This window comes from Saccopteryx leptura, chromosome 1 (assembly GCF_036850995.1).
Source record: "Saccopteryx leptura isolate mSacLep1 chromosome 1, mSacLep1_pri_phased_curated, whole genome shotgun sequence".
In the NCBI taxonomy this organism is placed as follows: domain Eukaryota; kingdom Metazoa; phylum Chordata; class Mammalia; order Chiroptera; family Emballonuridae; genus Saccopteryx; species Saccopteryx leptura.
This window is the reverse complement of record NC_089503.1, coordinates 12,850,743-12,863,954: the sequence shown is the minus strand read 5'-3', so window position 1 is coordinate 12,863,954 and position 13,212 is coordinate 12,850,743. Positions and strand designations below refer to the sequence as shown.

Genomic DNA, 13,212 nt, shown 5'->3' with positions numbered 1-13,212 from the left:
TCTGTTTAAGCCACCCGGTCCCTGGTGGTTATGGCAGCCCCAGCAGAGAAATACATTTCCCAAACGACCCAGCTTGAATCTAATCAGGAGGAAACAGCAGATAAACCCAAATGAGGGCCGTTCTGCAGAGCAGTTGGCCTGGACACCCCAACAAGACCAAGGGCATGAAGAACAAAGAAGGACAGAGGGACCACCCAGACTGGAGGAGGCTGGAGAAACATGATCCTGATCTTGGGTTGGATCTTGGTCTAGGAAACAATCAAACCAAACAAAACTCTTCCTTTTGCTGTAAAAGTCATTGTTACAATTGATGGATTGGGTGGGTGAGTGAGGTTTATAGATGATGAAATTATGTTAGAGCAATGCGGATTATCTTATTTTGATCTTTTCACTGTGGTTACTTGTTTTCAAGAAATAGACACTTCAGGGCATATGGGACGAAGACAGAAGGGACTGTGTCTGCAACTAGCTCTCAAAGGGTGTGCGTGTGAGTGCCTGTGCATTGCGGGTCTCTGTGTGCAGAGAGAGAAAGGGAGAGCCAGAAGAAATGCAAAAAGAAGCTATCAGCCTACTGACTCTGTACACTGGCTTTTATCTTACTGGATGCTCACATTCACTCTGACAAGTACAGAGAAATACACTGACGGGCTTGTGTTCCATCGGGATGCTTTTAGCTAGTGATAAATACATGGATTGAGTAGGAACAAGCTTTTTGAAAGTCATTTTTCTAACGATATAAATATATTTAAATATATCAAAGCCATGTGTGTCCTATTTACAAAAATATATGTTATGGTCTGCAAAAAAAAAAAAAGAAGCTATCAAGTTAATGTCTGAGGAGTCTGGGTGAAGGGCATATGGAAATTCTTTGCAGTCAATCTGAAGTTATTTCAAAATAAAGATTTGCAAACCTCCACCATCCCTCAGGAGAAATGCACCTCACCAGCCCCCTTTCCCCTCCGGCTGAACTTCTCTGACCGGGCCCAGCTCCCCGCTCCCAGAGCCCCGGCCAGCCTGAAGCCCCCTGTCTCCGGCCCTCTCTGTGTCCTCGTCTCCCCAGATTCCCTCTGCCTCGACACACTATCATCCCACCCCGTCCCCTGTCCTCCAGAACTGCCAACACCACCCACCCACCCCCACTGCCCATTGGTGCCCCCAGGGCCAGCCCACCAACCTTCCCCATCCTCGTTAAATCATCACCATGGTGATTTCCAACCGGTGTGCCACAAGAATTTTTAAAACGTGCCATACCTATTTAGTCAGGGGCACTGACCTCTTTTCCCTTAGATTGTCAAATAAAATTTAAAAAAGACAACAGCCAACATAACAGCAATCATACAACAGCAGTCTGGTGTGAATGAATCAAAATCATACCTATTATTTTTGTCAGATCAACAAAAAGGTTTATTTTGGTGTGCTGCAGAATTTTAGTGATTAGTTTATGGGTTGCCCTGATGTTGTTGTGAATCGGGGGTGCAGAGAGAGAGATCAGCAGACGAAATCATCAAGGACTAGCAAAGGAACACCTCTCACTCAGGCAAATGGCCCTGAGTTCATGCTGTGTCCTAATTTTATTCACAAGACTTCAAAAAGCTTGTTTACTGAGAAATTGGCATAACATCAAGAGTAACTTTTACTTAAAGATACATAGAGTGCACCTGCAAGATAGCTTAGTAACAACATAATATCAGAAGGCATTAATTGCCATTGCTTCTATGGATCCCACAACATTCCTCTCCTTATCTGAAGGGATAACCTTGGAAAGTACAGAAATCTTATGAGAATGTTTTACTGAGAAAAGCCCAGCAACTGCCTTCAGTCACATAGACCTGTTTCAGTGACCCGCCTTCAAGTCACAAAACAACTTTCTTGGCAAAACATTCATTTCTTGTTGGCTGTGTTCCCATCAAGGCCATGCGATGGGTTATTCCGCTACACCCTGAGATGGAAAAAGCTGGACATCGCTGCATAACCACGTACTGCTGTGAGCTCAGCGCTATCGGCCCCAGTTCACAGGCAGGAAACCCAGAGCTCGGGGAGCTGATGGGTCAGCTTCACAGCTTGAAAGAGATCGGACAGGATTGGAACCAGACCCCCTAACTCCCAGCCCCCTGCTCTCCTGCCTCTTCAGATTGTGCTCACTGGGCGTCCTTGCCCGTGCTGAGCTGCGCTCTGCTGGGCTCTGCAGGGCCAGGCCAAGCGCTGCCAGGAAGCAAGGGCGGTGACAGCCCACAGAGGATGACCGACAGGTGCTGACACCAGCAAGCCCTGGCGCCTGGGAGCCAGAAGCCAGCCACTCCTTGCGCTGTTTTGAGTGGACTTGATCCCTTAGGGCTGTCCGAGGTTTACGGAAAACCCAAGAGGACAGCAACAGAGAGTTCCTACAGACCCTGCAGGGGGCTCCCTGTGATTAACGCCTTGCTCGGGTGGCACATTTATTTATTACGTTACTGAGCTGAGGTGGATACACTGTTATTAAAGTCCATTTCCTTAGCTTTTACCAAATGTCCCTTTTCTGTCCCAGGAGGCCAGATTACATTTAGTTGTCCATACCTGTGTTGTTGTTTTTTTAATTGATTTTGGAAAAAGAGAGAGAGAGAGAGTAAGGGAGAAGGAGAGATTTGTTGTTCCACTTATTTATGCATTCGTTGGTTCTTGTATGTGCCCTGACCGGGGATCAAACCCACAACGTTGAGGTATCGGGATGATACTAACCAACCAACGTACCCGGACAGGGCTCATTCCTGTTAGTTTTTATTGGTATAACCATGGTCATATTAGTTGCCTTGACTCTCAGGAGAGCTCTTTGAGGTGCTACTTTCTCACCTGTCGGTCCCGTCCAGCCGCAAGCTTTTAGAGCAGGGCCGTGTCTCTGGGGGCCAGTTCTGCTGAGCTGAGGAACCAGGTGTAAGTAACCTATCTGGCCTGCCGCCCACCACCATTGATCTTGTAGCTCACCTCCGGTGGAAGGTCCTGGAGAGCCTAAAGGGCAGGGAGGGGGAGGGGAGAGGGCCACCTCCCCCCAGAGGCCCCGCCCCACAGCCCACCTGCTGGCTCACCTTTCTTAGGAAGCTCCCTCCTCCCCAGCAGGAATCACTTTAGCTGAGCAAGCATCGCCCCAGCTGAGAGGCAGAAAGTCAGGGTGAGGGGCTGCATTCGGAGCAGTCCTTCAGGGCCCTGGGCTGGGAGGGTACCTTCCTCTGCCTTCAGGGCAGGAGTTTCACCAGAGCCCCTGGGGGCCAGGTAGGCGCCCCTCCAGGTGGGCCCCCTTTGCCCTTAGAAGTTCCTACTTGCCGTTTTCCCTATATAAGCTCTGGGCCCTCAGCTGGTGGTGGCTGGGCGGAGCTGTCGCGGGGTCTGTGGTGTTTCTGATGGCAGGAGCCTTGGCCATGGCTCGGGATCACTGCACGGCCCTGCTGCTGTTGCTGACCACTCTGGGGCTCGCTCAGCGCCCACACTCCAAGCCTGGTCTCCCAGGCCTGTGGCATAGATACGACTGTGGGGTCAAGGGCATGCAGCTGCTGGTGTTCCCTAGGCAAGGCCAGACTATTCGCTTCAAGGTCATGGGTGAGTGCCAGCTGAATCCCAGACCCACCATCCTGGCCTGCAGGGGTGAGCTGGGAGAAGAGGCGGAGACCCCAACATGAGGCTGTGGACCCCTACACCCCACCACATAGGGAAGAAGGCTGGCTCCCAGCCTCAGTTTCCCTGGTGCCCCAGGGCAACTCGCCATGTCAGTCGGTGTGTGGAGAATCTGCTGGCCCTTGCACCGGGCTGGAGGGCCCGGGCTTCGCACTGGTAACCACCCCCAGCTGACGTGCAGGCTGCTGGTCCACAGACCTCTCTCTAAGAGGCGGGGTGGGGCCTGGGACGGAGCAAAGTGAGGTGGGTTTTGAGTCAAGCTTTGCATCTGCAGCCTCTAAGCTGTGTGGTCTTGGACAACTGGTCTGACCTCTCTGAGCCCCCGTTACTTAACTGTAAGAGGGGAAATAGGCCCTGGCCGGTTGGCTCAGCGGTAGAGCGTCAACCCGGCGTGCAGGAGTCCCGGGTTCGATTCCCCACCAGGGCACACAGGAGAGGTGCCCATCTGCTTCTCCACCCCTCCCCCTCTCCTTCTCTCTGTCTCTCTCTTCCCCTCCCGCAGCCGAGGCTCCATTGGAGCAAAGATGGCCCAGGCGCTGGGGATGGCTCTGTGGCCTCTGCCTCAGGTGCTAGAATGGCTCTGGATGCAACAGAGCGATGGCCCAGAGGGGCAGAGCATCGCCCCCTGGTGGGCGTGCCGGGTGGATCCCGGTTGGGCGCATGCGGGAGTCAGTCTGACTGCCTCCCCGTTTCCAACTTCAGAAAAATGAAAAAAAAAAAAAAAAAAAAAAGAGAGAGGAAATATGACCAGAAATGTGGCAAGTGGTCTGAGCAGATGTGGAGGGGGCGTGCCCATGCCCAGAGGGTGTCCTGGCTGTTCTGGGCTGACCAGGTGGGTGAACTTCTAGTAGAGGTCCCCAAATGAGGTGACTGCAACAGCCAGTTAACTTGGCAAACAGACTCCGCTCTTTCCACAAAATCCCGGGTTTCGGAATCCTCGTCTTGCCCTCATTGCACGCACCTGGGGAAGCTCACACCCTCTCTGTGCCACAGCCGCCTCATCCCCAGGAATGTGGACGACTGAGTTTGAAAGAACTGATATAAAATACTCAGCCCAGTGCCCGAGACCGACTGACTTCACCGTATTGTCTTCCCTGCCTGCTGCTGAGTGCTGCCAATGGGGAACCTGAGCTAGAAAGAGCCCGAGACCAGCTGAAGCCACTCATCGCCTCACAGCTGTGGAAGCTGAGACCAGAGAGGGGGAGGGGCTTGCCCTAGACCACACAGCACACAAATAGCAAAGCTAAGGCTGGAAACTGGGTCTCCCGTTCTTGAGTGGGGAGTGTTCCTAGGAGACTCAGAGAGCCCCTGGCTTCACCCATCAGCCTCCCTGACCCCTCCCTTCCATCCCTCTTTCCTTCCTCACCCCAGATGAGTTTGGGAACCAATTTGAGGTGAACAACTGCTCCATCTGCTACCACTGGGTTACAGCTAAGCCCCAGGGCCCTGCAGTCTTCTCGGCTGATTACAAAGGCTGCCACGTGCTGGAGAAGGTAGGGACCACCCACTGTTCTGGGGGGCACCCCACGGCAGGGAGCCAACTTGACCTATACAGTATCGGGCCGGGGAGGCCCCCTGGACCGGCACTGTATTGGCACCCACAATCACTCAGTGAGCTGGTGGGTGAGGGGGGCTAAGTCCCGGGCACCTGCCCACAAGCCCAGCCTCCTGCCTAGCACCCAGCCGGGCTCTCCAGAGCCATCTGCGGGGGGCTGAGGGGCCTCACCCAGCCGCTCGCCTGTTCGCCTTCTCACCTGCAGGACGGGCGCTCCCACCTGAATGTGTTCGTAGAAGCCGTGCTCTCCAATGGACACGCTGACGTAGCACAGAATGTCACTCTGGTCTGTCCCAAACCTGACCACACCTGGACGACTCCGGATGGCCAGCTGGCGACAGCCACCACGTCCTCACTTTCTGTCCTGCATACCCGCTCCCTGCGCCCCACTGCAGAGGACAGCTTCGTCCACCCAACCCCTGCCTCACTGTCCCCTGGGCCGGGACCTACTCGCCCCACCTGGGCTGGCCCCGCCGGGAGCACCTTGGAGCCCTGGGTGGTTGACACGCCAGATTCCGTAGGTACGTAGGACTTCTCTGTGTCCGTACAACCTGTGTCCCTGTCCGGGGCCCTCTGGAGTATCAGGCGGCTTGACAGCCCTCTCCTGGGTTCAGGAAGCCACCTCCCTCCATTTCCCTGGATGTCTATTGGCCACTTGGCCCCTTCTCATGTCCTCACCGCTCCGTCACCAATCCCAGGTACGCATCTGACCCCGGAACAGTGCCGGAGGGACTTGGGGCACATCCCCTGCATTGTGAGAAGCAGTTCAAAGGAAGCCTGTCAGCAGGCTGGCTGCTGCTATGACAACACCAGAGACCCTCCTTGTTACTATGGCAGCGCAGGTACGACTTTTCATGCCTAGCAGGGTCCTGTCCTCTGAATCCCGAAGCGATAGGAGGGCTTTCTCCTCTCCCCTGTTCCTGAACCCAGAAGAGACTGCGGACCAGACCTTTGGATGGGGGACCACATGTCCCAGCTTGCCTGACAAGAGGTGTCCCAGGGAACTATTAATAGATCTACCTTTGCATGTTCTCCTGCCTTTAGATCTAGAACAACCCAGCGGGGATGATAAACTAGATGGTGATCTTACTTTTAGACTCTAGTTCAGCTGTTCTATGCGGAGACAACCCAGGTGTCTTGACTCCCAGGCCAACACTTCAATGCTGATTGTCACCAGCCCGTCCCCCTGTGTCTATGCTGGATGCACACTAAACCCCAGGGCCCTGATCAGTCTCTTTGACCCGCCTTTGTCCCAGCAACTGTCCAGTGCTTCAGAAATGGCCACTTTGTCCTGGCGGTATCCCAAGAAACAGCCTTGGCACACAGGATCACACTGGCCAGCATCCGCCTGGCCTACGCCCCCACCAGCTGCCCCCCGACCCAGGAGACGGGGTCCTTTGTGGTCTTCCACTTCCCTTTCACCCACTGTGGCACCACGGTCCAGGTAGGTGCTGGGGCCATGGGCTGGTGCCCAGTGCTGCCCCCTGGAGGGCCTCAGCTCTCTCCTCCTGCAGGTGGTTGGCAATCGGCTCATCTACGAGAACCAGCTGGTGTCCAACATCGATGTCCAAGTGGGACCCCAGGGTTCCATCACACGGGACGGCACCTTCCGGTAAGGGGGAGCCTTCCTCATAAAGGGTGGGCTTGAGAGTGAAGGGGGCACGGGTAAGCTTAGAACTGGCTTCGGAACCATCGGGGCTCATGTTCAAACTCTACTAGCCAGCAGTGTGACCTTGTCCCAGCCTCCCCAGCTAGGCAGGGGAATGTCCCTCAGTCAGGGCTGATGCAGACAGTGCCTGGGGTCTGCCCACACCTGGCAGGTAGAAGCCACAGCAGTGGCTTTGAGGGCCAGAGTCCTCGAGAGCACTTGCCTTCATCTCCCCGAGAACCAAGCTCAGAAACTAAGCAGCCACAGGTGAGGCTGGAAGTGCCCCCTCCAGGCCCCACAAGGAGCCGAGGCCGTGGCTGTGGCCTCCTGATCACAGAAGTTGTAAGGGCACAGATGAGGCAGCAGACACCTGGGGCTGGGCTCTCTGAGGGGGCAGTGGGGGGAGGAGCAGAGGGAGAACCCCTCAATGAAAGCATCCTGCTGACTCAGGCTGCATAAGCACTCCAGGTTCCCTGGGTGCCAGTGGGGGTGTCCCTGAGGGAATGTGTCACACCTGCCTCTGAACTCCAGGGGCCAGGCACCAGCATCACCCTGTCCACCCTGTCAGAGCTAATGCATCCACTGTGGTTGGAGACACTCTGTGCCTGGTAACGAAGCAGGTGACCAGGTGTCGTTCGCATCACGCTATATGCCTTGGGGGCTAGAGCAAGGTCCTGGCATCAGGGGTCAGGGCCCTTTGCTTTTTTTTTTTTTTTTTTTTTTTTTTTTCTGAAGCTGGAAACGGGGAGAGACAGTCAGACAGACTCCCGCATGCGCCCGACTGGGATCCACCCGGCACGCCCACCAGGGGGCGATGCTCTGCCCACCAGGGGGCGATGCTCTGCCCCTCCGGGGCATCGCTCTGCCGAGACCAGAGCCACTCTAGTGCCCGGGACATCGGCCAAGGAGCCATCCCCAGCGCCCAGGACATCTTTGCTCCAATGGAGCCTTGGCTGCAGGAGGGGAAGAGAGAGACAGAGAGGAAGGAGGGGGTGGGAGTGGAGAAGCAAATGGGCGCTTCTCCTATGTGCCCTGGCCGGGAATCGAACCGGGTCCCCCACATGCCAGGCCGACGCTCTACCGCTGAGCCAACCGGCCAGGGCCTGCTTTTTTGAAATGAACATACCTAAGGGTAGAGGGAGTACGGATGGGGGAACAAAGCTGTCCTTTTAGACCCTTGGGTTTAAGAGCGAGGGGAGCCAGGCAGAACCCAACCCAGCATCTGGGGATTGCAGAGGAGGGGAGCCGGCACTGGGGCTCCAGGACGGAAGGCCCCAGGGTCAGGGCACCACCACCGGTGCCTGTCAGCTCCGGCTCTGTGCCCGGCCTGCCACTCGGGCCCGCCACCCAGGGTTCTGTCTCAAGGAGAGCTAAAGGTAGAGCTCTCAGGGGCTGGGGGTCAGGTGGGGCAGCCGCTCTTGCAGACATCTCAGGGTGGTGGGCATGGCCCCACCAAGACTGTGCAGGCGCACTTAGGCTAGCGAGGGACACTAGACCCAGCGACAGACCAGCTAAAACTACAAGGACAATGACAACACTGGAGCGCAGTCTTGTGACCTCACTGATTTGACCACAGCCCTCAGAGGGGGAGGGGGCCATTGCCATTTAACAAATGAGGAGACTGAGGTTAAACGAGTTGCTTGTGGTCACATGACCAGTAAGTGCTAAGAAGATTCGAACCCGGTCTGCCCGCCAGGCTGGACTGGCAGGCTCTGGGGGAACCTCGAACGCGGGCACAAGGTGAGCACCGGAGCAGGCCTGGCGTGGCAGGCTCTCGCTGCCCCAGGAAGGAGAGGAGGGCAGAGGCCGGGCAGGGCTGCGCGTCACCCTAGCGATTGCCCCGGTGGGTCCACCTGCCCTGTGCACCGGGCCCTCCTTGTTGCATCCACGTCGTGGGCGCCTGGTTACTACGGAAGCAGGAGGCACTGACCCTGTCTTCTCCCCACCCTCTCGCACTTGGACTTCAGGCTTCATGTTCGCTGCATCTTCAATGCCAGTGACTTCCTGCCCCTCCAGGCATCCGTCTCCGCAGCCCCTTCACCAGCCTCGGTGACCCAGCCCGGCCCCCTGCGGCTCGAGCTTCGGATTGCCAAGGGTATAGTGCCCCATGCTGCTTCTCTGCCCCCTTATCTGACACACAGCCCCCCCCCGAGGCTCACGACCCCCACACACACACAGCCCCCCCCCGAGGCTCACGGCCCCCCCCCACACAGCCCCCCCACACACAGCCCCCCACACACACAGCCCCCCCACACACAGCCCCCCCCCGAGGCTCACGACCCCCCCACACACAGCCCCCCACACACACAGCCCCCCCCCGAGGCTCACGACCCCCCCACACACACAGCCCCCCCCGAGGCTCACGACCCCCCCACACACACAGCCCCCCCCCGAGGCTCACGACCCCCCACACACAGCCCCCCCCCCGGCTCACGACCCCCCCACACACACAGCCCCCCCCCCCTCCGGCTCACGACCCCCCCCCCCCCCCCCCCCCCCCCGCAGATGAAACCTTCCGCTCCTACTACGAGGAACGGGACTACCCCATCGTGAGGCTGCTGCTGGAGCCCGTCCCCGTGGAGGTCCGGCTCCTGCAGAGGACGGACCCCCGGCTGGTCCTGCTGCTGCACCGGTGCTGGGCCACCCCCAGCGCCAACCCCCTCCAGCAGCCCCAGTGGCCCATCCTGTCCGATGGGTGAGTGGCGGCAGGTGCCGAGCAGCCCCAGGGCTCCCCCTGCTCCCCACCCCGCCCCCCTCGGTGGGCGGCTTCCTCGACTTCGCTCCTTCCCAGGTGTCCTTTCGAGGGCGACAGCTACAGGACCCGAATGGTAGCCGTGGACAGGGCCGACCTGCCTTTCCCGGCTCACTACCAGCGCTTCTCGGTGACCACCTTCGCCTTCCTGGACAAGGGCTCGCAGAGCGCCCTCAGGGGACCGGTAAGACGCCCCTGGTGTTCCTCGGCCTGCCGTCCCCAACGCCCTCCAGCACCTGCGGGCTGATGGAGACAAAGGTGCCTGGATGGCCGTGGCTTCACCGAGTGTGGTGGAGGACAGTGAGTCCGGGTCCGGGACTCCAGTCCGCCCGCAGCGGCCAGTAAATGACTCGAGAGGAAGAAAGGGAGAATGCCATCAACCCTACCTCTGAGCGCTGAGCACTGGGCACCATACTGGGAGTGGCCTTGCTCGGACCTTAGAAACAGTGTGTTCGACATGACTCTGCTTTGAAGTTTTATAGCCTAGCAACTCCTCCAGTGGGCACACAGGGGTAAACTTGGGCATATTTGGGTTTTCTACATGACATAACAAACGGAACACGGCCACATGCTACTGTATAACTTGTGTTCTACTGATCAATATGTATCTTTCCCATTAACATACCCAGACCTCAACAGAGCTTAGATAGCTGCATATTCATTATATCAGATGTAGAAAAATCTCACTGGTTGGCACCTGGGGACGGCTTAATCCTCAGCTCAGCTGTGAGCCTCTTCCTGAGCTGAGACCCCGACCTGCTGGATGAAGGGGCCCCCTTGGTCGGGCCTCCTGGGTGCTGGTTCAGGTCAACTCCTCCTGCTTCTGCTCCTCTGGGGGGCTGCCCTGGGCCTGGTGTTTCTGGAAGCAGTGCTAAGCTGTCCTCCCCTCTGCCCTCCATCACTGGTCACGGGGGCCGGGTCGGGTCTCTACCACAAGGTCCTTCCCAGGGGCTTGCTCTGCCGTTGGAGACAGGGAGGCGCAGGGCCAGGGTCCTGCCCAGAAGGACCTGGGCCATCGGAAAGAACAAAATGCATGTGTTCCCGACTGGGACGCAGCACATATGGCTCTGTACCGCACCAGCAGGGGCTGCGGGCTCAGCCCTGGTCATCGTGCCCCGATTTTCCCCGGCTGCCCGGGTCCCGGATCCCATGTCCCTGACTCGGTGCTCCCCCCCCACCCCCCGTGGCACTGAGCCAGCCCCACCTCTCGATCTCTGTCTTCCCACCAGGTTTACTTCTTCTGCAGTGCCTCCATCTGCTCCCGCTCCGGGCCAGAGACCTGCTCCAGGCCCTGTGGCGCTCAGACTGCAAGTGGGTCCGGGTATGGGTGGGCAGGGGGCACTCTGCGCTCTTCTGTCTATATTACAGCTGTATCTGGTGCTGGCTTCCGGGCCACAGGGACCTGGACACCAGTCCAAGATGCCTCTCCTCCCCCGGGCAGGGCAGCGGCGATCCTCGAGTCCCCACAGTGGCAGTGCCGAGCCGCAGAACATCGTGAGCTCTCCAGGGCCAGTGGGCTTCGTGGGTTCCTACAGGAAGGAGACGACGCTGGGGCCCTCGGGTATCAGGACCTGGGGGCGGGCCCTGCATGCCACGGTGCCGGGGGGGGGGGGGGGAGTTGACAAAACGGGGATGTTCCGGCCAGAGTAAGGGCATGAGATAGTGAAACGTCATTCGGTGGGGAATAACACAGAGACAAGCTCCCCGCCCCCCACGAGATGACAGAGGTCTGGTGTGGAGGGGGCCTGACCAGCCCTGACATCCTTCAAATCCTTCTCTCTGTAGGCTCTACCAGGAGCTCCGACCTGAGGCCCTCGCTCTGGGTGGTCCTTCTGCTGGTGGCCATTGCCCTGGTCTTGGGGATCGGTGTCTTCGTGGGCCTGAGGCTCCAGAAGGGCAACAGAGGGTGAACAGGCTCAATAAACCATCATCTCAAGCCTATCGGAAGCGAGTGTGGAGTTTGTGACGACTAGAATGGAATTCTTTCTTCTCTTAGAAACGTGTTCCTTACGGTCGGCTCTCTCCTTTCACACTTGCTTCTGTTACCAATACTGGCTAGAGTCCTGTAGTCTCCTAAGCCTGACTTTGGGAGACCTCGCCTCTGAGCGAGGAAAGGGGACATTCCAGGTGGGAAGAACCAGGCAAGCCAAGGTACAGGAAGGGAAAACCATGGCAGCATCCTGAGCCACTGGAGCGGGACTCGGGAACCTGACAGGGCTCAGGGCCTGGGAGGGCCTGTCACCTCCCCACAGACACAGGCGTCCTGACCGGGCACCCTCAGAGCACACTGCTTGGCTGCCATCGCACATAAGGGGAACCCAGAGTTCCCAGGGCCAAAAGAACTGAGCTGGCCTGCAGGCGCGCCTCCCAGCCCAGCTCTGAGCCTCCCGGCCTTCCCCCAAAGGATGGGGTGCTGCTTTCTGCCCGCCCGCCCTCCCCCTTCACCCCTCAGTCCCTCGCTCCCAACACCAGTCAGCAGGCCACCAGACGGGTCAGGCTGGCTGGCTGGCTGGGTGCTGAACTTTGCCCGCGTGTGGCACGGCCTTCGTCGCTGACTTGGCAGCAGGGACCTCTCCAGGCCGACATACAGGTCTCCCCGGCTGGAACCGGAGGGGAACGTAAAGGGCTCAGCCTCTGGAGGGCAGAGAATAACTGGTAGGGAAGTCGGAACTCGGTTCAGACACCCTCCTGGGCCTTTGGCAGGGTGTGAGCTGAGGGCCCTGTACAGAGCGCACTGTAGCACTCAAGCCAGGCCAGTGGCCTGGACACTGTGCAGGGCGCCCCACTGTGACCTCTTCTTTCTCTTCCGTCTTCAAGATAATGGTCAAATACAGGGACGCCTGAGCCAGGGTGCTTGAGTTGCAGCCTTGGCTCTGTCCCTTACTACCTGGGTGATACTGACTTACCGAACTAGTCTGGGCCTCAGTTCCTCATCTGTAGAAGGGGATAATACCATCCCCAGCGGGGTGATATCATGAATGAATAGCTAAGGATCCTTAGACTACTGCAGAGTAGTTAACCAACATTTACTGAATGCTGTTAACTACTAGAAGTTCCTCTTGCTCCTACCCCAAACGTGACGCCTCCCTTTTTTTTTTTTTTTTTTTTTTTTTTAATTTACAGAGATAGAGTCAGAGAGGGGAATAGACAAGGACAGACAGAAACAAAGAGAGACGAGAAGCATCAATCATTAGTTTTTCATTGCGACACCTCAGTTGTTCATTGATTGCTTTCTCATATGTGCCTTGACCGCGGGCCTTCAGCAGACCGAGTAACCGCTTGCTCAAGCCAGCAACCCTGGGTCAAAGCTGGTGAGCTTTTGCTCAAACCAGATGAGCCCACGCTCAAGCTGGCAACCTCGGGGTTTCAAACCTGGGTCCTTCGCATCCCTGTCCGATGCTCTATCCAGTGCGCCACCGCCTGGTCAGGCAACACCTCCCTTTTCTTTCCTTTTTTCCCCCTGGTTCATCTGTTTGTTCATTTCTGTAACAAGTTTATGGCCAGATGAGGAGGGGCTAGGGAGACCGCTGCCCTCAGGCTTTCTTACTGGAGAGAGCAGAGCCAGTCACTTGGGCAAGAAGAGCCAGGCCCTTGCTTTGGAAGTCAGTGATGTCC

The 13,212-nt window shown here is 57.5% G+C and overlaps 1 protein-coding gene across 1 annotated transcript; it reads left to right on the top strand.

Annotated features, from left to right (window-relative positions):
* The first annotated feature begins 3,371 nt into the window (after positions 1-3,371).
* ZP1 (zona pellucida glycoprotein 1) lies at positions 3,372-11,507 on the top strand. Its single transcript, XM_066360392.1, has 12 exons — positions 3,372-3,567; positions 5,014-5,135; positions 5,403-5,709; positions 5,887-6,039; positions 6,454-6,641; positions 6,712-6,809; positions 8,813-8,940; positions 9,351-9,540; positions 9,637-9,781; positions 10,827-10,908; positions 11,039-11,158; positions 11,383-11,507. Exons 1-12 carry the CDS (start codon positions 3,372-3,374, stop codon positions 11,505-11,507), a joined length of 1,854 nt encoding a protein of 617 aa, XP_066216489.1.
* The last annotated feature ends 1,705 nt before the right edge of the window (positions 11,508-13,212 follow it).